This window comes from Saccoglossus kowalevskii, chromosome 2 (assembly GCF_978046115.1).
Source record: "Saccoglossus kowalevskii chromosome 2, keSacKowa6.1, whole genome shotgun sequence".
NCBI classification, from domain to species: domain Eukaryota; kingdom Metazoa; phylum Hemichordata; class Enteropneusta; family Harrimaniidae; genus Saccoglossus; species Saccoglossus kowalevskii.
Genome location: NC_140642.1, coordinates 26352809 through 26380614, shown reverse-complemented (window position 1 = coordinate 26380614; position 27806 = coordinate 26352809). Strand labels below are relative to the sequence as shown.

Sequence of the window (27806 nt, the reverse complement as noted above, 5' to 3'; positions counted from 1 at the left end):
TTGTTCCGACATCGATCGACTACGCATGCGTCATGAGCGTTTACGTGGCTCAGTAAAACCAATATGGCGACTGATTTAGGACGTCTTGAGGCCACCGTGGATGGTTTGACGATAAATGTTGAAGAAGACCCTCCGTCTACAGCCAGCAGTACCACGCTAACAGACATGCCAGATTTCGAGGATAAATGGGGGTTTACTGTGAAGGAAATGTATAGGCTTTCACTTCAATTTTACCGAGGTAAGCCATGATTGTTAACTAAGTTGCTTCAGACGACATATAAATGATGATCATGACGACGACTCGGTTCCGGTCTGAGGATCAAACCCATCGTTATAGCACGTCAGTATGCACACCCATAGAACATTGAATTGGGGAGAGTGTTAGGCTATTTAGGAAAACAATCAGGCATTTGTCAAATGAAAAACTTGCCACATAGTCATTCAACACTAGGCATTCGTGGTCACCCACACACACCCGGAAGAAAGGTGTACTATCGTCAGCGTCAACGAATGATTTCTATTTTCCGATTTAATGCATCGGGTTCTAGTACATACTGCTATTAAGGGTGTTTGTTCAGTTACTAACTTCTCACGAATTTTACCAAAACTGCGATTCAAAAGATAATCCATTGTATATTAATGGGCGAGTCGTACGTTCTTTAATTCACTGTGATTAGTAAAACCACAGTCCCTCTATCAGGACTGTTCGTGTTCATGTCTTTTGAAATCGTTGACTTGCATGGAAGGAACTACCATTGTAAATCTATGTATGTACTACATAGTTGGTCAATATTTTGGGGTGAGAGTTTCTTGGGGCTCATAACTCTACTCCAGTGCCTTTTTCCTATTTTAATTATAAACTAGTTATGTTACTCTTCAGAATACTATTGTTATCTGGAGAGGTATATACAATGTACAATTACATTGGGAGTTGAATTGTTGGGGTTTAGGTTAGTGGGTCAGTTTTTGAAGCCCATGATAAAATTGCTGGTAGAACTTTTTTGCAACAAACTTTATTTTGAAACAGACCCGCTATTTCAAAATATTGCATAATTGTTTCACTTTTCATTGATAGGGTAGGGTAGAATATCTTATTTTTAGATACTGAGACATTATGGTGCACTGTAACTGGTGGAGAATTACTGACAGATTTTTTAAAGAAACTCCCAAACCTCCCCACCCACCTTTCCACTAATGGCAATTTGGGTGTAAGATTATTAAATTAATAACTGAATTACCATGCATGTCTTGGTTATTTATTATGACTTATTGACCTGTCTGAAAGGTCATTGAACCCCATGTAAAGTGACATTTCTATGCTTCATCATGGTTACTATAAAAATCTTTCTAGTAACATGGATCGATCAAGCAGAATGGGGTGTCTAGGACTCAAATTTTACAGCCTATCTATCAGATAAGCTTTTTCACCTGATTGGGATAAAAATTTCAGTTGCATTTTTAAAGGTTGATCACATATGAACATGTGCGTGCAGCAGTTTTCACACAAGAACATGTTCTATTGCCAATGTATTAATATAAATAAAAGGTATGAAGTTTTTATTTTTACAGACATGTCTGTAGCCCCCTTGTCTTTATTTATTTTTAAATATAGTTCCCAATACTTTTTTTTTGTTATCTTGAAAACAAATTCAGAAGTAAATTTCTAATTGATTTGGTCATGTTTTTTTTATTTTTAACATAGAGTTTAACTGTGAAATTGACTTAAAGTAATATCACATTTACTTTATAAAGTTGGTATGTGGCCTCAATTTATTTTTAATATATTATACCTTGTATAGCAATAAACAATCTGCTGTAAAATACTATATTTTCTCTTCGAATTGATTTTCTCTATTCTCGCTGAAGGAATGATTCAGTGAAAATAAAATCCAGCAAATATACCTTTTTTTTCTATATTTTACATTCAACTCATTAGAAATCAGCAAAAAGAAATTCCATAAAAAACAGCAAAAAAGCCCTTTCAGCGAAATTAATTTCAATTAATAAATACTGTAAGTGTTTCATATCTATAATTTAGATTGCTTCAGACTAGTGTAGAATTCTATACTTCAATGTCAAAATATTGTGATTCATAAATTGATTTTCAACCATCATTTAAAAATTATATAAACTGTTAACTGCTTAATTACTATTGCAAAAGACAAATTTCCACAAGTTGATGCAAACATCTGACCAGTTTACATACTGCTATTTAAACTCATAGAAGCTGCTCACACGGAAAGTAAATCTAGTACTGCATGCATGATGCTCGCCTACCTTCAAATTGTCAAGCTTACACGTTATAGCATGTCTTCCATTGTCTACCAAACAATCCCAAAAAATTGTATGCAGATCCACGTCACACAATGTCAGATTGTACTAAAGCCATTGTTGAAATATGAATAGTAGATGTGGTTTAATTTTTCATTCATTCATTCAAACATTCCACCATTTGTACTTTAATTAATTTCAATTAATTTGTTTAAACACAATTGAAAGCTCATCGTTGGATGTGATAATGATCTATCAAATACCTACTTAGTCATCAGCAGAGAGTAGAGAAATTGTATATCGTTGAACACCTTTTGAGGACATTGATCTAGATAATAGAATCCATAATGAGTGACTGTAACTGACAGTGATCAATATCATTGAGAAAGGATACAATCATTTTAATAATTTTTGCTGTATAATGTATGAGTCATCAAATAAAGAAGACGAAAAAACATGTTATTCAATAGTGTTAGTATATATAGAATACAAAGTCTGCAAAGTGCAGCTTGTACTGGCTAATTAATTAATCAGAAACTAAAAAATTAGTGTTTCATTTTAGATATATTTATTCTGTTCCCCTGCTGTTTTGTTTTAATAATTGATTCACATTTGTGGTGGGAAAAAATGTCATTAATGTGGTTGTACCTCATACAGAACAAGATGGCTCAACACTTGTGATGAATGTGTACATCGTAAACAAAGTGTTTTATTTGTCTTCTAGTTTTTGAAAAATAAAGATCACATCTAGTCATGTTTTTTCATAGCTATGTAACAAAAAGCAGTGGTACTGTACTATTGCAAACAAATGTCACAATATTTTGTATTTGGTCACTTTTCAAATAAGCAGTGATTACCATGAACTGTTTCGTAAGCTATATGCACTTGATAGGTCACAGGCACAAATCTCATAAATGCTTGAATGCGTGGTTTACTGTTATCATCATCTGCAATGTGTTAAAAATTATTCCAGGGTCTGTTTTATAGCTGTATAACAAAATCATAGCCGACTAAAACAGGTTTCTTGTGTACACATGCTTGCATAAAGACTGTGGTTCAACCCACAATTCCATGCATCAGTACATTGTCAGAAGACGTCAGATCCTCTGATGGTATCACTTGTTTCCTAATCCTTCATGATCTTACAATATTTGACAGCAAATGGGTCAGCTGCTAAAACCTTGGTAGAGTAGGCATGGTTTTTGTTTAAATAATATGTGAATATACAAAACAATATATTATGAAAAAAGTGTAATATTTCTTTAACCTTTTGAAACACAATATTTGTTTTTGTTGCTCATATTTGTGTATTTTTTTATCGTTTATTTTATTGTTAATTTTGGATTAAATGTTCATAATTTACCATTGACTACATAGAGGTCTTGATCAAATCTTTTAAAAAAATTGTAAAAAAAATGATTTAGGTTTAATACTGTGAGAGTTGACAAAAGTCGACTTGGGCATTGTAAGGATTAATAGATATTCATTATCTGTGATCTTATCAAATTTTTTTTGTGAATTATTGTTGAATATATTAGGATTCCTAGTTAGATTTACATGATAGGTTTGAAACTGTTTGGATGTAAAAATGTAATGTAGAATGCTACTTGTGATTACCGTTAGTACATGTAGTATAGTACCGCAGTACCAGTAGTAATATTTTGTGTTAAAATCGCTCTACAATAATACAAATAAAATCCAATTTTAGCAGCAGTTTCCGAGGATCACAATGAAAATACACTTCCTCATTAAAAATCCTTTTTTTCACAAAGCAAAATTTTGAAATACTGAGAACTATCCTTGTTATAGGAAACAATTGTAAAATGCTCTGAAACAGACAAAACATCTCATTTTCACTGTATTTTTTTTGATCGATATTCTTAGAACTGAGTACAGTGACCTCCATTTTTCATTTCATTTTCTTATTACTTTTAGCATGATATATCAAATATGTAAAAATAAAGAAAATTACAATAATAACCTTAACCCCCCCCCGCCCCCTCACCCCCCCCCCCCCCCCCCCCCCCCCCGCCATCCCCGTTCATCACACACACACACACACACACACAAAGAGTTTAACAATGGTAATTTCTTTACATGTCTGGCTTTAATTAAACACTACGTTAACGCATAATCTATTTTTAATAATATTATACTGTTATTTTTACAATAATATTCTCTGAAATTAAAAAGATTTAAAATCCCTTTATTATAGGTATATTTAATGTTTTTTCAATTTGGCTACTGTATTGTATTAGCTGTACAATGATTTTATGATTTCAGACTTACTCAACAAAACAGATTCATTTTTAATATGGTTGTTATCATGGTTTGAGTAAATTATAATCTGCCTATTTTAAGAAGTCTTTTACTATCATGTTCGCATTACAGGATCTCGGTACTTTCATGTTTGGAGAGGAATTATTGCAGTTGTCTTCACGTTAGTCTGGGTCAGGACCCACACCGTGACCAACTTGGCTTGTGCTGAAATCACGCCTTCATTTGTTGGTCTGGTGACCAAAACATGATAATATGATAATATACGCATATGATGAGAATAATAATAACTTTATTGAAATTCTATCAGTTTTCTTTTACGGTATTTATAATGAGTCATCATGCACATGAACAGGAAAAAAGTATTCAAAAAACTGTTTTCATGATGATGCAGTATTGCAAAAAAAAACTGGTTGCAGCAGCACATAAATATGCATCACTGACAACGTTCTGCATTCATTTCTTTCATTACTACAGCATTCGACCATATATGGCTGCACTTCCCTCCATTGTCATATGAGTGAGAATCAGTATATGTTCTTTTAATTTCACCATTGAGGTCCTAATTTTGGTTTGTGTCGAGCGTTCAACTTCAAGCAGCAAATCTCTCTATTGCTACCAAGATCAAGTTTTTTCGGCATGTGCCCACTTGGTCCCGATTCTCGGCATATGCCGATATCTGTAACATGAACGCCACTTCTGTTATTTCTTGTACTATCGGCAATTGAAGTACCGGGGTAGTATCTCTTTGTCAATAAGCTGATTACTATATCCATAGGAGTTGTACAAAAATGTCCACTTTAATCAGAAATGACATTATTTGTATACGTATACTGATGATGAATGAAAAGGGTTAACTATATGATATATGATATTGTTGGTAATAGTCAATTCCATGAAATTCAATAATTGATGCATCCATTTCTGAGAATATTTCCCTCAGCTGTTGGCCATCTCCCTTTTGCTTGTCTATAATTGTATTTTCTGATCATTGTTTGAAGCAGAGTGATTATCCCCACACAGTGTAGTGTAGCCAGAATGATAAAATGAAAACTGACTTCTTAGTTATGGTTTTTTTGCTCCCTTATTTGGGAACTGAAGTTTTTAATTAGTCCCTGTTCGGACGAAGTCCGAATACGGGGACTTATAATTCGGTCTCCGTCCGTGTGTCCGTCCGGAGTCATATCTCAGAATCCCTTGAACCGATTCTGTTCATTCTTTGCAGGTGCCTAGTACTTTATGTGGGACATATGCACATGCAGTGGTTTAGCGATTCAATTCAAAATGGTTGACTGGCAGCCATCTTGTTTTTTGAAAATGATGTATTTTGGACATGCTTTGTCAGTTTTCATTCAAACTTGGTACATAGATTATACATGTTGGAATACACGTCCATGACAATTTATTTCATAATTGGATCAAAGATGGCAGACTGGCAGCCATCTTGTTTTTTGAAAATGTTGTATTTTGGACATGCTTTGTCAGTTTTCATTCAAATTTAGTACATAGATCATACATGTTAGGATACATGTCCCAGACCGTCTGTGAGTTCCTGAGTCTGTCCGTGTGTCCATCCGTCAGTGCATCAGTCTTTCCAGAGTCATATTTCAGAATCCTGTAGACCGATTCCGTTCATTCTTTGCATGTGCCTAGTACCTTATGTGGGACATATGCACATGCAGTGGTTCAGCGATTCGATTCAAAATGGCCGACTGACAGCCATCTTGTTTTTTGAAAATGTTGTATTTTGGACATGCTTTGTCAGTTGTCATTCAAACTTGGTACATACATGTAGATTAAACATGTTAGGATACATGTCCATGACGATTTATTTCGCAATTGGATCAAAGATGGTCGACTGGCAAGCATCTTGTTTTGTTTTTTTATGCGGTATCTTGGACGTGCTCTTGTCAGTTTTCATTCAAATTTGGCACATACATGTACTTTATACATGTTAGGATGCATGTCCATGACAATTTGTTTCAAAATCTGGTCAAAGATGGCCAATTGACAGCCATCTGACATTTTGGCCTTACTACTATATTTCCACAATTTATGTACCATTTTCATTCGTATTTGGCACATACATCATACATATCAGTGTGTTTCATAATCAGATCAAAGGTGGCCGAATAACGACTGTTTTTATTTTCGGCCATATTACTACTACACTGAACACATGTTTTGATGTAAATACACAATCTGTTGTATATGCCACTTGGAACTCAAGTTTCAAGGGCACGCTCACGACAGCCCCTCTGCTTTAATATGACGGACACAATAAGAACTTTCAAAAATTTAACGAGGACTCAATGACTTGTTTATTATTATCTTTTCTGCACAAAACATGAAGTAATGTTACTAGTGTAACGCATGGCCATGTCGTGACACAGGGCTTGAACTTTGGAGGTCAGAGGGCACTTATTTCAAGGACTGAATTTATAAAGTAGCCTCAACACATAGGAGTAACGTGGAGAATATGAAAAGCCAAGTTCAAACCCTCTGACAGACAATATAGTTGGCTATTGGATTGCATACTCATGCAGAATACTTAGTCAAAATCCTATTTTTAATGTTTCCTTATTCCTGATTTTTTGTTCTTTTGTAGAAATGGAAGGAAAAGTTGTGCATCTATCATACAAGGATAAACTCAAACTAGTAGCATATTGTAAACAAGTTAGTCATGGTAAATGTGATCCAAACAGTTCACCGCCAGTAGGTGTCTTAGATGTTATAGGCAATGATAGAAGGTAAGATGGTGTAGTTTTTCAGGTTTCTTTACTGCGTTTATGTGATAATGAGGATAAATAAATACTGAAGACTCAGGAATGAATATGACAATTGACTTTAGCATTGGTGTACAACAGTTGAGTTTGGTACAGTTCACCATTTTGAATGAGGTATGTAAATCTGTCGAAATGGACATAGTGCGAATGGTTAGTGCTAGTAGCACTAATCCGAAAAACTACTTGATCTAGTGCTAAAATGGCACTAGATCTAGTGCTAAAATGGCACTAGATCTAGTGCAAAAACGGCACTTGATCTAGTGCTAAAATGTACATAGTGCGAGTGGCATTGATATTGCGTTGTCAACGACGTCAAGACATCCCGTGATTCTCTGAAAATAAATTAATATTTACGTAAAATTGTTGTATCTTTCATTCATTGGAAATGTGCTACAGTGGGAAAATTGAGAATGTCATTGTCCACGTTTGTCGTAATACTAATAGACCTTTGGAACAATGCGATCGGCCGGGAAACTAGCTGAAACAGTGAAACTGCAGGTCGAACTGCGCAATTTTTACAAATTGTGAATAGATATACTGTATGAAATGGTATTGTGGGGAAGTCCCGGGTCCCAGTAAAGCTTGGTGGGTTGTGCGTGTACTGCGATTTTCACGCAATCCTGTTGTTACATTGTATCATGGAGGAACTAACGGAATATGATGTAACCTCGCCGATTTTTTAATTTTTTAACGTGATCATATTATGTATGTCTAGACACTTTCTCTGCAATAATATTTTTTAGAAGCCCTTAGGATTTTTTGTTGTAGACTCTCGAAATCTTGTTCTTGTTACAGGTGCTAATAATTAAAACATGTGAAGTAACAAGTTCATCTGTTGAATTTCCGGTTGTGAAATACGTATTTTAACCCTCACAGCTAAACAAACCCAGTGTATGGTCGCGTTAAAAAAAAAATGGGACCAAGAAATCGTCCAGGGTGATTTTTCGGCAGTTTTTAAATTTATTTTTTAAAATATTTTGTCGTAATTTATCGGACATTTCAATCGTTCCTGCCGCCTAAATCAGTCTATTTAAGTTTTTATTCAAGAGCGTGTTTATTTTGACTAGCGTAAGCTCCGTTTGGACAAAAGGTGTTATCACTGTAAACAATGTGAAATTATTCTTCTTATGCTAAGTTCATCTTTGAAAACAACTATTTTTTTGTTTTAAAAAAAATCATGCCATTTTCCCATCAAAATCCAAGCCAAAAGAGCGTACTACAACATCGTCAAATCTCTTCCGCGTTGCGTTCAATAACATTAACATATTTAAATGAGCTAAGGTGATTTGAACGCGTTGGCATCGTCCAGCATTTTGATTGGTTAATTTGCGATTTGACCTATTAGCTCAACTCATGCAAGAGAAGCGCATGGCGGATACCCTACCGCATCGACCGTTTATATCATTTGCTTACGATGAAACTAAGTTGAATTTTATTTGAATTTCATAAAAATTATCGAATTTTTTTTTTTTTTGCGTTATTATAATCACTACTGACTAATAATCAACGTTTGTGAAACGTAGCATGTCCGGATTGAGCATCTGTGATCGCTTGCCGGGATTGTTAATGCAGTTGTGTTCGTTTTTATTAGAAACGTCGTTTAAAATATACTTTTGTTACCAATAAAATAAAAACAAATGTATTTGAAAAATGACACTGGGCGACACTTTAATGACATTTCAGGTGGTCTACTTTTTAATTCAGCAATAATTATTAATTATTGTTAATTCTGCAATAGTTTCTTTCGGCCCAACTCACGGCGTAGAAAGTCTGTGTAGTTGGATACAATGAAAATGTTCCCCCAAAATATTTGATAATTATTTTTTTAAATTTTGAACTCCAAATAAGCGCACATCAGCCGTGAAATCCCCAGGGCGATTTTTCGGATGGGCGAATTTATGGCAGAATCCGGTATTATATAAAGAAAGTATTATTATGGACATCTCACGCATATTGTCAATGTTTTATACTGTTTGCAGTTTGCATATGAAAGTGGTTGTTGATGCCCCTCCTATTATTCGACGTTGTTGACAATGCGATAACAATGCCACTCGCACTACGCCCATTTCGACACATTTACATACATGCATGTTTTGAATAGTACACTGGTAAAAGTTTCGAACCCCTAACCATGCTGAAAATCAACCAATACCCATGCAGTATACAGATCTTTACCCTACCCTAATTCTTAGTTTCATAATTATAAATTATTATGCAATTAAAAATGGCATTCCTATGACAAGACTATTATGTACTTTTACTGGTATATTACACCAATGCCTAACTTCTAATGATTTCAATGGGAAATTGCATAATTTCTTCAGTGACCTCAAAATGTGACCTCAGCTGTCATTTTTGCCATAAAGGGCTCACTTATAATAATAATAACTTTGTTGCATCTTTAGAAGTACACAATTTTCTATCAGTATATAGCAATAAAAACAAAAAAACTATGAAATAAAATTTAAAAAATCATTTATGGATAAGATTATGTATCATGTTTTTCATTTTTAACTAGGCTTGATAATATTTTTATCTGTGCTTTGCAATAAATAATGAATTTTTGGAGATTGGTTTGTATTTTCAATGGGAAACATTACTGTAGACAAATACCTTCAAGTGATAGATATTTGGGGTATTCCATGAAAAAGTGTACTTCATCTTCTACATGTATTTCTTGAAGTGAGCATTGACCACAAATTCTATTTTCTATAGGTGTTTTGGGATTAGTGTGTCCCTCCTTTTTCAATGGCTAAGGTTATGGTTGCTTGTTCTGAACTTGGCTACTGAAATTCTTTGTTTTGGATTCTGAATAGTTAAATGTTCTTTGAAATTGTATTTTATTTTAAATATAGCGTACGTCCTCAGTGTAGTTTTTTCTTTCACTATTTTATTATGGCTCTACAGATTAATATATTTTTGTTTGGTAGTGTTGAATATTTTCTTAATGTGTTGCTGTGTAGTTTTATTGTGTGATTATGTTGAAATACCTTCACGTCAGTTAATATATCTTTCATGCAAGATGGCCATTGTAATTTGAACAGATACTGTTCCTGAAATGCTTGTAATGTATTCTTATTTAGTGCTAAATTTTTATCATGAATCCAGTAATCACTTTGAAATTAAAATGCGTTTTACTATTACTCAAAGTGCTACATTTGATTTTTTCCCCAGGAAAGAATGGCTTTCCCTAGGTGATATGAGTAAAGAAACTGCCATGCAATCATTCTGCATTTTATTAGACAAGCGATGTCCACAGCTGAACCCCTGGATTGAAGCTCATAAGCGAGAAAAAGATGAACAAGAACGAAAAAGGTAAAATAAATGAGATATGTCAGCGTATGAGTACGTGTAAACTCATTCCAATCTCTCATTAGCATGAAATCACTCTAGTGCTCAGTTATTGGAATAGAGTGCATGACTACAAATAAATTGTAAACTGTGTATTGTATGTGAAATACAAGTTAGGTTGGATGTGTTGAGTGATGAGTTTTCGCATTTATATTACTTTTTTCTTGGATCATATTTGACAAGGATAAATAGGCAATGTCATGGTGTTTATCAATATCACTCAAACATATTGCTGTATTGACAACTTTGAAATAAAATATCAGCAGAGCTCCATGGCACCATTGTTAGCATTTCAGTAGAGCCTCTGGGCTAAACTAATCACTGATTGTTTCACATTATGTGCACATTTGTCCTGATCCTAATGAAGTGAATTGCTTGAGGTGAGACAGAGCCCATTATGCGAGTTTCCATTAGTAATACAGTCTAAAATTGACTTGACAAATCTTGCGATGTCATACACAACTGCCTACTTGACATACTATACAATACAAATCCGCTGTTGGTTGTTTTGACAGTATGACCTGTATATGAGCCTGTGTGATACAATGTTTTGTGCTGTGCTCACTGGTTAAGAATTCTGTTTATCTTGTTGCCCATTTCACAGTGTTTCCATATTACCATAAACTTTCTAGTAATTTAATTTCCAATTAATAATTGGATTCTTGAAGTCGGATTTTAGTCAATGGAGGTAATTGCAAACAGCAAAAGTGTGACACATGGGGGAAAAAAACACACAAAAAGACGAAACTAGTTTTAGGTCTTATCAATAAAAAGAAACATCAAAATCGGATAGTCTAAAAACACTATAGTCAGTGTATTATGATGATATTGCTCCATTGCTAGAAAATGTGAAGTCTTGATATGTGGAAATTCTGGTAGTCATTATGTGTGCATTGTATTGTAGGGAATAGTTGGATGTCATTGTCTCTCTCTCTCTCTCTCTCTCTCTCTCTCTCTCTCTCTCTCTCTCTCTCTCTCTCTCTCTCTCTCTGCATTTGCATAAGAGGTCATCCATGATTCTGCATATTTTGATAAATAACATGCAGACATTATAGCGATTTTGAATGTGCTTTAAAATACCAATATGTGATTCTGTGATGTTTCCATTGTTTCCTCTGTCACACTCGCATACAAGAATAAAATCACATTTCACACTGTTTTATAATAGAAATATTACCAAATGTTGAAATTGTTTTATGCTGATAAAAACACGATTTTCTCTTCTGAGTTGAAATAAACAAGATGTTACATGTAGTTTTGCATGCTGTTTCTGTCCTGAAAAGGTATTGAAACTACCTGAAATGCCTCCAATAAAATTGTTGGGGCAAATCGTCTCCCAGTTGGGTAGCTGTAACCCTGATGAAACTGCATACATGGCCTAATTTGGAAATTCCACTTTCTAATAAGGTACACGTAACCCTTGCAGAATGTAACAGCATACTATTACTGGATGTACTCCATATTTGGAAATTCCACCTCCTAATAGTATGCAGAGGGGACTCCTGAATGTGATGCCAAACTACATGTACTGTATTGTGCTACATGTTGGCAAATGTGTTTGATATGTTTACTCTCTCCTGAATTAGGCGTATTGAGACTGAGAGGAGACGACATGAGGAAGAAGAACAAAAGAGATCAATGTTAGAAGATCAGTCTAGAAAACAAGCTGAAGAAGAACGGTTACGACAAGAACAGCAAAGGTATCAGACATTTGCCACTAAGATAAACCTTTCTTGAGCTTCCCTTGTGGTAGTCGTTGTACAACAAAATGATGAAACCTAACCTTAAAGCTGCCCAATTGTCTGAAAAATAACTTTTCCAAAAATTTCTCAAGAAATCAATCAGGGCTGTAATTTCTAGACACTAATGGCTCAAAAGTGGTGTTGATTGCTGAGGGTGAAATTGTCAATCAATTTTGTGGTATTTAACATAGTTGCCTAAGGTTACTGTATTTGTATGTGTAAAAATCAGTAGATTTATTCGCATACATCGTTTAATAATGTGGTCAGCTTTGTCAACTTAATGGTACTTGTCACAATTTTGTCGCAGTGGTGCACATTAACGCCTCATATGCCATGTTTTTGAAATAAAGTAATAAAATAAATCAGACTTGTTAATATTGGTCTAAATGTCACCATTTTTTATGGCAGTACAAAACATTTTGTTTGTATGGTAAAAAGTAACATTAAATTTATGCCAGTGATACCTTAAAGAATCAGTTGTGTGTGATTCCTAATAACATCCTCCTGTCAGCTAAAAAACATGACTGAATGCTTCAATGATTTCAGAGATATGCACAAATTCTTCTTGTTGCTAACTTTATTTTCATTTAACACGAGGAAATTAAGTTATTTTACATGAAATTAAAAAAAAAATACAATATCAACCATATGGTGTGTTGCTTTTGTTTGCTGACCCAAATCCCTTATAGCATGGTGTCCCATGTCAATAAATGACACTTCTCGAAAACTAATATTCAATTTGTATCTTGGTTTCATTGCAATTTTGTTTCCTTTTGTGTTGATATCTGCAATTTTCTATTTTTAATGGAAATTTTTGTTCAAAACTTGTATTTTTTTATTTATTTTTTTTATTAATGGAAATGTATATTATCAGCTGATTTTTGAAACTATCAGCCCAATTCGCTTTTATCGCGAAGCAGCCATTACTACCTACTGTAGAATACTTTATTTTCGCTTTGAATTTATTTTCGCTATTTTCACTGAAGGGATGTGTCCGTGAAAATATTAACCAGTGAATATACTTTTTTTTCCTATATTTCACATTAAACTCATCAAAAATCAATGAAAATAAATTCCATACAAAACGCCCAAGAAGCCTTTTCAGCGAAAATTAATTCCAGCGAAAATAAAGTATTCCACAGTATTTGAGTTCCAAGCCTCCTTTTCATATCGGTAGCAGATTGTATGTACGCTGTTATTGTATTGTTGCAGGGAGCCTAAAATCAAGGCTTGGAAAGGAAATGAGTCAGTAATAGTTTCTGCATAATAAAAGTGAATTGCCGATGGCCTATTAATGCTATTAAACAGATATAACAGTAGAGCTGTCTTATCCAACAGATCGCTTAATAAAAATTTGTATTTTTACAAATGGTTTGTGATGAGGTCAAAACTTTATTACAGATGAATTTGACAAAATAAAAAAGACCATTTGATTTGAGAAATGGATTGATGACACTCACAATTTGTACATTGTCAAAAGAGACAATTGTTACATTCACTGCACCACTGCCTGTCAATACTTACAATACTGGATAATTGTTTTGATTGATTCCATTAGAATACAGATAAAACAGATGTTAGACCAACAGACCTATCCACAGTTTGCTCAGTATGCTCTTCAACAGTACCCGAATAACCAAGAACAGGTAATGTCTGATTTTCATCATAAAATTGTTTTATAAATATTTTTATTTTATTCAAAACATCATAAAAATTTGAATAAAGAGTTAGTATTATGAAATTATATATATTCCATATTTGTTCCATATAGCTAGAAGTTGGATATTAACCTAAAATTGTCTATAAAATTGATTAGTTTGACCACAGACTCGCCCTTTTTTATTTATAATCACATGCACTACTAATAGAGTGAATATGGTGTTTGATATGAAATTCTGTGTTATCATATCATCACAAAATTCGAATAATAAAAGTGTTGAAAAATATTGAAATTAACATAATATACTTCAGTTTCTCAGAATGTTTTATGTAAATATATACCATTGCATTTATCAATCATCATCTGATCTTTGATAATATGAATATAATACTGAAGCATTAACATTGATGAGTAGTTAAATATTTTTATGTCCAACCATTCCTCAGAGCCTGTATAGTTTTCCCATTATAGATTTCACGCTTTCCCGAGCATCAGTGGTTTTCACATACTCTGTAGCCATGGCAGCATGTTATATGTCTTCATTACCCAAGCGTTCCATAGCAACAAATGCATATGTTATAGCGGCTAAACTTAAATACCCCCATCAACACCATATTATTAGTCCCCGTTCGGACGCAGTCCGAAAACGGGGACTTATGTTTTGCCCTGTGTGCGTCCGTGCGTCCGTGTGTCCGTGCGTCCGTGATCACCTGTATCTTGAACATGCATGGACCGATTAAGTTCAAACTTCACTCATACATCACACCTTATATGGGACATATGCACATGCATTTTTTTCATGATCCGATTAACGATAGCCGAATAGCGGCCATTTTAAGGCCGAAAATGCATCAAAATCGCACATTTTCACCATTCCGGACCCGGATCTCAGTTATGCATGGACGGATTTTGTTCAAATTTGGTACATACATTAAACATAATAGGACCTTGATGCACGTCATTTTTTTTTTTGGATCGGGTTCGAAATGGCCGACTGGCGGCCATTTTGTTTTAAAGAATTCAGTTCTGGATCCGTATCCGAGACATGTCTGGATTGATCAAGTTCAAACTTCACACACACAAGGTACATCATGTCACAAATATGTATGTGCATTTGTTTCATGATCTCATTAACGATAGCCGAATAGCGGCCATTTTAAGGCCGAAAATGCATCAAAATTGCACATTTTCACCATTCCGGACCCGGATCTCAGTTATGCATGGACGGATTTTGTTCAAATTTGGTACATACATTAAACATAATAGGACCTTGATGCACGTCATTTTTTTTTTTGGATCGGGTTCGAAATGGCGGACTGGCAGCCATTTTGTTTTAAAGAATTCAGTTCTGGATCCGTATCTGAGACATGCTTGGATTGATCGAGTTCAAACTTCACACACACAAGGTACATCATGTCACAAATATGTATGTGCATTTGTTTCATGATCTCATTAACGATAGCCAAATGGCGGTCGCTTTAAGGCCGAAAATGCATTGAAATCGCACATTTTCACCATTCCGGACCCGGATCTCAGTTATGCATGGACGGATTTCATTCAAATTTGGTACATACATTAAACATAATAGGACCTTGATGCACGTCATTTTTTTTTCGGATCAAGTTCGAAATAGCCGACTGGCGGCCATTTTGTTTTAAAGAATTCAGTTCTGGATCCGTATCCGAGACATATCTGGATTGATCAAGTTCAAACTTCACACACACAAGGTACATCATGTCACAAATATGTATGTGCATTTGTTTCATGATCTCATTAACGATAGCCAAATGGGGGCCGCTTTAAGGCCGAAAATGCATTGAAATCGCACATTTTCACCATTCCGGACCCGTATCTCAGTTATGCATGGATGGATTTTGTTCAAATTTGGTACATACATTAAACATAATAGGACCTTGATGCACGTCTTTTTTTTTTTCCGGATCAAATTCGAAATGGCCGACTGGCGGCCATTTTGTTAAAGAATTCAGTTCTGGATCCGTATCCAAGACATGTCTGGATTGATCAAGTTCAAACTTCACACACACATGGTACATCATGTCACAAATAGATATGTGCATTTGTTTCATGATCTGCTTAACAATAGCGGAATGATGGCCATTTTAAGGCCGAAAATGCATCAAAATCACATATTTTCACAATTCCAGAACCGGATCTCAGTCATGCATGGATGGATTTTGTTCAGATTTAGCACAATGTGTTGTACATATGCAGGTGCATTTCGGTCATGATCTGCTTTGAATGTATATGTCACTCAAATATGAACGGAACGGAACGGGGACGTGTCATTGACAATGACTTGTTACCATGGGTATTGTGTTTATTTTCTTCAATAGATGATAATGACAGTATTTGAATCACAGCAAATCCATATCCATATTTCATCAGTGTAATACTTGCTTCATCACTGAGTCAGGTGTGCCACTTTAACACAGATTCATTTTTGTTTTCTTTCTCCAGCAACAAGTTTTGATAAAACAGTTACAAGAGAATTACTTTCAGCAGTATATGCAGCAGGTTTATCAACAGCAACTCCAGCTACAACAAAAAATAACAACAGGTCAGTATCAACCTAGCCATATGTTAGTGTCATCTCTAATGTGCCAGTGTTAACCTTTTCACCACCAGACTTTTTGTCCTAATCGTCTGAAGGAAAGTGCAGACTATAAACAGGACAATTTTGTGAATTTGTGATGAAAAGAGGAACTGGTGGTGAAAAGTTTAACGCAGTTAAGCCAAAAATGTTCTTGTCTAATGTTAGGCAGAAATTTTAAATAGGGGAGCAGTAGCGCAAGGGGTGGGATATTACTTTTTGTCTTCCATCAAAAACTGAAACCTGCATAAGTTTTTTCATATATTTTTTTCCAAATTTTCATCAAGACCTGTAGCTAGTAGAAAATTACGTCTATTTGGTTCAAAATCATCAACAAAATGTCTAAAAGTAGGCGAAATGTTGGTTATAAAAAATTACGGCATTCAACAGGTTAACTATAATTGTATTTACTTAATTTTTAGTAAACTGGTTTGAAGGTATTTAGCTATTAAACTTAGTTCTAGATTTCCTTGACTAATACCATGACTTTATTTTATCAACCAACTACAGGAATTCACCTTAGGCCACTGGACAATGTGAATATTTTAAAAGTGTCCGATCTTTTGGTTCTCACAAATGCCTTCCAATTATCTAATTAAAAAATATGCCTTAGATGCAATGAACTACTAAAAGCTTGTTTACAGCTAGAAAGTCATGCGACAAGTTGTGTGGTTCTTTTGCCCATGACAAGATTGTGGTCCCTCCCTGTCAAACTCTCTCTTTTATTACATAGGAATGAATGGCGAACTGGAATCCCCACAGCAGGTACAAACAGAGGACCATCAAAAACTTCAATCTTCTCCTGCTACCGTAGAGAAGACATGTCAGTCAGTAGCGATGGGGGCAGGAGACATGCCGAATGCTGTGATGAATGGTCAACATCACCACGACCACGACGAAGATGTGATGCAGTCAGCCAACCCTCAGGTCAATAGTGTGGAACAGACAGAGCTACATGTACATGATGCCAGATGTTCTCATGACAGAGCTGAAGGACATGACGATGTCCAAGGTACTGATGGAAGCAGTTGTGGTTAGTATGTTTAGTCTGTGTTCTGTTGTACCACAGGTACTGTATTTCCTCCACTAGAAGAACATCTCTAATACAACCTCGCATAGACCCAAAATTTCATTTATTGTATGCCACATCATTAAAATATGAGCTATTTTAGTCCGGAGACACATTTCTGCCTATAGCAAATGCAGTAGTTGTAACGGTGTAGTGTGTTGCCTGTGGTGATATGAATGTAGTGACAGATCGGGACAGGAAGGACCCACATGTATCACTCGTCAAGAATACTGCAACATTGAATAGGGTTGGTCAGTGGGGCCATCACTAATCCAGAATACTGCAACATTCAATGGGCTTTGTCAGTGGGGCCATCACTAGTCCAGAATACTGCAACATTCAATGGGCTTTGTCAATGGGGCCATCACTAGTCCAGAATACTGCAACATTCAATGGATTTTGTCAATGAGGCCATCACTAATCCAGAATACTGCAACATTCAATGGGCTTTGTCAATGGGGCCATCACTAGTCCAGAATACTGCAACATTCAATGGGCTTTGTCAATGGGGCCATCACTAGTCCAGAATACTGCAACATTCAATGGACTTTGTCAATGGGGCCATCACTAGTCCAGAATACTGCAACATTCAATGGGATTTGTCAATGGGGCCATCACTAGTCCAGAATACTGCAACATTCAATGGGCTTTGTCAATGGGGCCATCACTAGTCCAGAATACTGCAACATTCAATGGGCTTTGTCAATGAGGCCATCACTAGTCCAGAATACTGCAACATTGAATGGGCTTTGTCAATGAGGCCATCACTAGTCCAGAATACTGCAACATTCAATGGATTTTGTCAATGGGGCCATCACTAGTCCAGAATACTGCAACATTCAATGGGCTTATTCAATGGGCTTTGTCAATGGGGCCATCACTAGTCCAGAATACTGCAACATTCAATGGACTTTGTCAATGGGGCCATCACTAGTCCAGAATACTGCAACATTCAATGGGCTTTGTCAATGGGGCCATCACTAGTCCAGAATACTGCAATATTGAATGGATTTTGTCAATGGGGCCATCACTAGTCCAGAATACTGCAACATTCAATGGGCTTTGTCAATGGGGCCATCACTAGTCCAGAATACTGCAACATTCAATGGGCTTTGTCAATGGGGCCATCACTAGTCCAGAATACTGCAACATTCAATGGATTTTGTCAATGGGGCCATCACTAGTCCAGAATACTGCAACATTCAATGGGCTTTGTCAATGGGGCCATCACTAGTCCAGAATACTGCAACATTCAATGGGCTTTGTCAATGGGGCCATCACTAGTCCAGAATACTGCAACATTCAATGGACTTTGTCAATGGGGCCATCACTAGTCCAGAATACTGCAACATTCAATGGGATTTGTCAATGGGGCCATCACTAGTCCAGAATACTGCAACATTCAATGGGCTTTGTCAATGGGGCCATCACTAGTCCAGAATACTGCAACATTCAATGGGCTTTGTCAATGAGGCCATCACTAGTCCAGAATACTGCAACATTGAATGGGCTTTGTCAATGAGGCCATCACTAGTCCAGAATACTGCAACATTCAATGGATTTTGTCAATGGGGCCATCACTAGTCCAGAATACTGCAACATTCAATGGGCTTATTCAATGGGCTTTGTCAATGGGGCCATCACTAGTCCAGAATACTGCAACATTCAATGGACTTTGTCAATGGGGCCATCACTAGTCCAGAATACTGCAACATTCAATGGGCTTTGTCAATGGGGCCATCACTAGTCCAGAATACTGCAATATTGAATGGATTTTGTCAATGGGGCCATCACTAGTCCAGAATACTGCAACATTCAATGGGCTTTGTCAATGGGGCCATCACTAGTCCAGAATACTGCAACATTCAATGGGCTTTGTCAATGGGGCCATCACTAGTCCAGAATACTGCAACATTCAATGGATTTTGTCAATGGGGCCATCACTAGTCCAGAATACTGCAACATTCAATGGACTTTGTCAATGAGGCCATCACTAGTCCAGAATACTGCAACATTCAATGGGCTTTGTCAATGGGGCCATCACTAGTCCAGAATACTGCAACATTCAATGGGCTTTGTCAGTTGGGCCATCACTAGTCCAGAATACTGCAACATTCAATGGATTTTGTCAATGGGGCCATCACTAGTCCAGAATACTGCAACATTCAATGGACTTTGTCAATGAGGCCATCACTAGTCCAGAATACTGCAACATTCAATGGACTTTGTCAATGGGGCCATCACTAGTCCAGAATACTACAACATGCAATGGGCTTTGTCAATGGGGCCATCACTAGTCCAGAATACTGCAACATTCAATGGACTTTGTCAATGAGGTCATCACTAGTCCAGAATACTGCAACATTCAATGGACTTTGTCAATGGGGCCATCACTAGTCCAGAATACTGCAACATTGAATGGGCTTTGTCAATGGGCCCATCACTAGTCCAGAATACTGCAACATTCAATGGGCTTTGTCAATGGGGCCATCACTAGTCCAGAATACTGCAACATTCAATGGGCTTTGTCAATGGGACCATCACTAGTCCAGAATACTGCAACATTCAATGGACTTTGTCAATGGGGCCATCACTAGTCCAGAATACTGCAACATTCAATGGACTTTGTCAATGAGGCCATCACTAGTCCAGAATACTGCAACATTCAATGGACTTTGTCAATGAGGCCATCACTAGTCCAGAATACTGCAACATTCAATGGACTTTGTCAATGAGGCCATCACTAGTCCAGAATACTGCAACATTCAATGGGCTTTGTCAATGGGGCCATCACTAGTCCAGAATACTGCAACATTCAATGGACTTTGTCAATGGGGCCATCACTAGTCCAGAATACTGCAACATTGAATGGGCTTTGTCAATGAGGCCATCACTAGTCCAGAATACTGCAACATTCAATGGATTTTGTCAATGAGGCCATCACTAGTCCAGAATACTGCAACATTCAATGGACTTTGTCAATGGGGCCATCACTAGTCCAGAATACTGCAACATTGAATGGGCTTTGTCAATGGGGCCATCACTAGTCCAGAATACTGCAACATTCAATGGACTTTGTCAATGAGTCCATCACTAGTCCAGAATACTGCAACATTCAATGGACTTTGTCAATGGGGCCATCACTAGTCCAGAATACTGCAATGTTCAATGGGCTTTAAGTGTGAATATATATAAATATACAAGAGTAAAATTATCCTGACAAGAAAGATAACATTTTTGGAAACTGTTATCTTATTGCTTGTTTATGTATTGTGGTTGTGATGGTATTGAAGACTAATGACAGCGAATTTCACATTTTCAAGAAAGATTGTTGATGTTTCTTTCTTCTTGGTTTCAGAGGAATCTTACCCGCCCATTGCGAATGCATCAATGTGGACCCGTCCACAAATAAAAGAATTCAAAGACCAATTAAGGAAAGATCCCGAGTCTGTCATAAAAGTTGGAAGAGGTGAGACTGTTACCGTGAGAGTGCCAACTCATGAAGACGGAACATGTTTGTTTTGGGAATTCACCACAGATCATTATGATGTTGGTTTTGGACTGTATTTTGAGTGGTCAATTGCACCCAGTAATGCCATCAGCGTACACGTCAGTGAATCCAGTGATGAAGAGGACGATTTAGATGATGAAGAAGGTAACCATAGCAACAAGCTGTATTTCCATTGAAAAATAAGCAAATTGCTCCTATAAATGAAATGTTGTGTGTGTCTCCAATTCTCAGCTATCTAAGTAAATTATTTTGTTAACTACGTGACGAAAATGTGAATTTGTTTCATGATCTGATTCAAGATGGCTGAATGGTGGTCATTTTTGTGCTAAAAAATCATCAAAAATTATGGATTTCATTCAAACATGGTACATACATTAGACATTATTTGTTTTTCGAATCAGATTCAAAATGGTTGATTCGCTGTCTTTTTGTTTTAATGAATGGGCTTCTAGAGCCATATCTCTGACACGCTTTGACTGATTATTTTCAAATTTTATATATTCATTAATTATACTTCATATCATAGATATACAGATTTATTGGTTTGACAATCTGATTCAAAATGGCAAACCGGTGACCATTTTGTTTCAATTAAGGCTGTTCCAGAGCAATATCTGTCAATATGAGCAAGTACTCGTTTGACGATAAGATACAAGATGACTGAATGTCAATCATTTTAATGTTAATCATAATCAAGCATCATCTTATGGATTCATATCTCTGTCATGTTTATGTTCCAACTATATTACTATAAACAAAACTATATATCTTAATTTTAATATCTAACGGGGCATGTGTCATGCATGGCTTGTTTTCAGTGACCCTGCTGTTGCAGACCTAAGGTTCAATGCTTATTTAGGCTTTCACAAATGAGAACAAACAATTGAGAGATTGGGACGCAGAGTATGGATGCCATTAACCAATCAGAATACAGTTCGCTACTGTCTACAATTTCTGACATCTCACGTCTCTCTTCTCATGATAGGTGAACGAGGGGACTTAGAACGAGGAGGTAGGAAAGACGATCGGCCCCCAACAGATGAAATTATACCTGTATATAGACGAGACTGCCATGAAGAAGTCTATGCTGGTAGTCATGTATATCCTGGAAGAGGAGTGTATCTATTAAAATTTGATAATTCATATTCATTATTTAGATCAAAGACTTTATATTACAGAGTCTATTATACCAGATAAACCAGGTGAAAATAACGTGTGGCTTTTTTTTGTGCCTACAGGTTTTAATATCGATTATGGAAAAAAGTGTAAATTATTTTAATTGTCAAAATTAGGACAAAACATTTTTTTTCTATTTTTGGGATTTATTTATTCTGGCAAGAGGGGAAGCTTGGTTGTGAGCTAAAGCTGTTTCAATTCTAGACAGAAATGCTGGTTCCATATGACCAGGCTACTCAGTTACAAAAATACACTATTGTGATATTGATATTAGTGATATGACTTGCATATAGTACCTCTTCAGATTCTAGTCATTTGGCATTAATATTGACATTGTTATGTGCACTTGAGTAATGTTATTTTTGTTTTTACATTGATCCTGTGCTTGTTTTTCTTTTCGAACCCCAAAGTATACACGTCAGTTCTTTGCTAGGTCATGGCTACAGGAGTCTTTGGTCAATATGGGAAATAAGGGGAATAGAATGAGCATACAAGATATTCACCTTTATAGAAAAGTTAAGAGTTATTTGGATGCTGCACAAAGACAACCCTTAATGACACTTCTGGTGAACTTGCAGATAAATGTCAGGTTCTTTGAGTTCAAAGGGTTGATATTAAACTAAAGTTCAAATTATAATTTGGTTTCTATGTTCATTTATTCCATATCACCAGCATGCAAAAACTACCACTGTTGCATCTAGAGAACTCTGTGCTCATTTGTCCTATTCCCCTAGCGAGTGGGCTTGTGATATTTATTTGTATCACTTGTGGGAAAAGCTGCTGTGTGGTGGAATTAATTAAAGTTAATTAAATTTTCCCTATAACTGTTTCATTTTGTAACTTTAATATTCAGTATTTTGATGCCTTATAAACTAGTATTAATTAAAGTTTGGATACTTTGTTGAATCACATAACATGATCCCTCACTTATGTATAGGTGAGCACATATTGCGACTATGTATGAAAAAAAAAGAAATACAATGTATTCACAAGTGAATTCTGAAATTTTGTCACTGGGGTTATTACTAAGGCATGAAGTCACAGTGGCTTTCATTTGGCTCTGTGAATGCTATTAAAATTGATAGCAGCGAAAATGCATTGTTTTTTACAGTATAATCAACATGAACTTATTGTTTATTTTGTATAATATTGACTTGCTCCATTGGGCCTTTGAGGTCTCTTTGATGCTGTTGTATTTATTTCAAAACCACTAGATGAACTTGGGTTCTGAAGTTTGTAATAGTCCCTCATGACCAGTGCCTTGTCCTAACACAGGTGACATTCTAAAATGATCGTACTGTAGGCGTCATCGTTTGTCTCAACTGATGGTCAGTCAGTTCAGCTTCTTCTCCTACTTTTGCCACCTGAGGGCAGTATGCAAAACTCAGGATTTGAGAACAGCTTCTCATAGTTAATTTTGATACACCATAACATTTGTCTTTGTCCAGTGCATTTTAGTACGTTGCGCCATGCTTATAACGCTCACAGTTCCATCACGATTTTTGTCACATGTGAGATATTAGTCTTGTAGAAAACGTTGTCAGTATTTATGTTGTGTTCCATATGTGACTGTATGCCTAACATTCACTTTGTCAAGTAGTTTCAAACTGTAGATATACCTGTACTTCATTTCCTGAAGTATTTGATCTGTTACGTGTACACGTAGGTACACCCCCCCCCCCCACTCACCTCATTATTTTATTGTATTGTGGTGCTATTTTTTTTTTTAGGTCACTTCTGAAATTACATTTGTGATTCAATTTTTTCCCACTGTACAATGTACTATTAATTAAATGTAATTTAATTGTTCACAAATAATTCCTTTTAATGAAAATTACTACCAATAAAATATTATTATTGCTGTGTAGTACCACAGTTGTATCTAAGCGTATAGAATATTGTGGTAGGCAGTTTGTCTTTCACATCCACATTTCTCATAAAGTGAACGTTGTCAAGCTCCTTTGCAATATATTAAAATATATCTTGGCTGGACTAATCGTCCTTTCCCACCACAGTGTGAATAGCCATAATGTAAGTGTTGAAAATAGAGATGGTGACTATTTTTTTTGTGAGCACCGATTGGCTTGACAAGCTTTCTGTAAATAAAATATTGCTACAAAGTTTGTTTGTGTGGTTTTCATTAAATTGCATTCACACATATTAGTCCCCATTTATAGTTCCAATATCATGTACATACAGCAGCAGCCGCTATGGGATTAATATTGTACATTTAATATTAAAGCGAGGGATTCGTCAGATGGCCATATAGCATGTTATTGCTTAAAAACAAGTGTCTACCCTTGAGCCTTTGCATTTTTATTATTATCGACGCTTGGGACTTGATTCCTTCGTGTGCAGGCGACTACCCTCCACCTTTAACTGGGAAACTAGAGCTTATCATATGAGTAATTGTCCGTCGTCCATGTCAATGTTTTACTTGTTCGACTTCTTCTTGAAAACTATAAGCCTGAATGCTTTGATACTTGGTGTATATGTATCTTGGGTAGACCTCTCTTAGATTTGTTCATTTCATGATGATATTTTCAATTCTCTAATTTTGATGAATATTTTTGGTAAAAAGTGATATTTTCGACTTCTTGTTAAAAACCGCAAATCCAATTCCTCTGATATTACATATATAGGTACTACATGTGGACCTTTCTCAGATTTGTTCATATCAGGATGATATCTTCAATTCTCTAATTTTGATGAATATTTTTGCAATTTTTGGTAAAAAGTGATATTTTCGACTTCTTGTTAAAAACCGCAAGTGCAATTGCTTTGATATTACATATATAGGTACTACATGTGGTCCTCTCTAAGATTTGTTCATTTCATGATGATATCTTCAATTCTCTAATTTTGATGAATATTTTTGCAATTGTTGGTAAAAAGTGATATTTTCGACTTCTTGTTAAAAACCACAAGTCCAATTGCTTTTATATTACATATATAGGTACTATATGTGGACCTCTTTCAGATTGTTAATTTCGTGGTGATATCTTCAATTATCTAATTTTAATGATTATTTTTGGTGAAAAGTGATATTTTTGAATTCTACACATAAGTTTACATATTGTTCATTTTCTAATGATAACAGCGGAGCTATCTCAGTGGAGAGGCTGCTTGTTAATATAGCATCTTCAACTATCATCTTCCTAAATCTTAGTCCCCAAATTACACCATGGTTCAAGGTTTTTTTGGCGAGCACATAGTTATTTAGTTTATTTATACCAAATCACGACACGTACAATGAGGTGTGAAGATTCCTTTGACCCACACATCTCTGCTAAACTGAAAGTTCAGTGAATCCCCCCAAAATATGCCAAATGCTTTTGATAAATCAACATAAATTCCATCGTACGTTACAGTATAGTCCACAAGTTAATCACTGTGTTCTGTATGGAAATTGCATTCTGGGATCGGCTGTCTCGAGGGGTTGAATGAAGCATTCTCAAAAATGCACAGATTTCAGATTATTGTGTGGCATGATGAATTGCGGAGTCAATAATCTGTGTAGTCTATTTGTAGTTTTTACAGTGCTAGAAAATCGTTTCAGGAATAAACCTCAATTTGAGTGAATATGTTCTGTGTATTGGTTGTTGACAATTCTGTTCAATCACCGTTATTGTTGTACCAAACCATGTTAAAAAAACACTTTATTTTGTGGATACTTGATTACAGTGAATTGGGCAATTCTACAAAAAGTTGGTAAATGACGTTAAGCCACCCATCCCTACGAGGTCTACAATGTGTTATTCCTGTGACTTTTTCCGTAAGCACTCTTAAAAACAAGCGAAACAGAACGCTCTGCCGTAGCGGGTGTAATGTTTCAAGTGATTCATGTATTTCAATGTATTTTACGTGTATTTGTTTACCCCGCGAACCCTGTGTTTATTTTCATTATCTGTTATTATATAGGACAACAGGTGTTCTATTAGAATTTTACTCAAAAGTAAAACAATCTGTTACTATTTTGAAATCGGATACCGGTAACAGCTGCTATCACGATTGATCCAACTTTAGTTCTATGCTTCACGTTTTCAGAGTTATCCAATAATACTACCATTATTAATTATATATTCAATATTTAGGTAAACCACAATTAAATTTGTTCATACAGTTGTGATATATTCAATTCTATTCTAATTTTCATAAGGGCATTGAGAGAACAACATGTGATGTAGCCATATACTTCAACCACTTTAGCCGATGGTTAACTACACGTGTATACAGCTCTGTATAGCGGGGCTTTTTCTGTCATGTGTCACTTTTCGCAAACTAGCGATACCGTAATTCACCTTCAAGTTGGCAGTGAATCGATTCCGTACGCCTGACTACGACGAGCTCGTAAAACAAAGATCGGTCATACAAAAATATAATATGTGTTCATTTTTATATCAATTCTGTGATAGAGGGACTGTGGTTCTAGAAAATACTGAATGGGGCGAAAATGTTAAAATATATCAAATTAGTCGCTGTCGATTTATCCTAAAATATAAATCTTCGAAAATTTATCCTGTATCCTGTGCCAACTACGGACATGTTAACCAATGTGAGGCGAATTTCAAGTCTTTCTGATCAAAGCCAACACTAGTCCGTCATTCAATTGCCATTCAAAGCAATCCTGATAGTGGATATTAACAATTAACTTCATACAGTAATATATTTTGAGACATAATATTTTTTTTTTACCCGCTCTATCACCTTGAAGTCGTAAATAAATTAACCCGCTAAATATTTAAGCATCGAAGACGAAGAATACGTATTTTAATCTGTTAGTTTGGTGACGAAATGCTCAACTATGATTTAATGGATGAAAAATCTACCATCCATTTTACACTTGAGTACTAGTAATAAAATACATATACTAAGATCATGACGATTCGCCAGTTCGGGTGGTACGCCCTCTATGGCCACCATCTGTCTAAATTTGCACCCACATTAAATTTTGAACATCGGTTGCTGATATCGCTCCGATGTTAGGTTCAATGAATTATGCAGAGAGAAAGATTTATGAAAGATCCAAAAAGTCATGCCTTAGTGAGGTCTCGTTTGCCACTTCTCCACTGTTTGGGTGTAAATGTGTTGGAGTGGGCTGCCAAGTGCTTTGAAATTCACAACACTCAAAATACTTCAAGCTTGTCCGTTTCTTAGTTACTTGTTATTATCTACTTCGCTTTAGCGACAATCTTGTGTATTCTGCCGGGAGGGTAGATTTATCAAACAAGTGTCTCTTTCATGGATATTTTAACCTGCTCACCAAGTAAAGTAGGGCACGGTGAACATGAGTGCCACTGCCACGCCCTCACTCGGCACAATTTATTGAAGAAATACGGGAGCCATGCACAG

At 35.9% G+C, this 27806-nt stretch overlaps 1 protein-coding gene across 2 annotated transcripts; it reads left to right on the top strand.

The window, feature by feature from the left end:
• Positions 1–24577, top strand: LOC100373838 (Golgi resident protein GCP60-like). Of its 2 annotated transcripts, none has more exons than XM_085493709.1 (9): positions 1–238; positions 7157–7298; positions 10509–10649; positions 12272–12385; positions 13986–14073; positions 16566–16665; positions 17432–17710; positions 21126–21422; positions 22264–24577. In XM_085493709.1, the coding sequence occupies exons 1-9, from the start codon at positions 64–66 to the stop codon at positions 22473–22475; spliced, it is 1548 nt and encodes a 515-aa protein (XP_085349835.1). In that variant the 5' UTR covers positions 1–63; the 3' UTR covers positions 22476–24577. The 2 variants fall into 2 exon arrangements, with proteins under 2 accessions (XP_085349835.1, XP_002741767.2); XM_002741721.4 differs by having other exon boundaries at positions 17432–17731.
• Positions 24578–27806: the final 3229 nt, after the last annotated feature.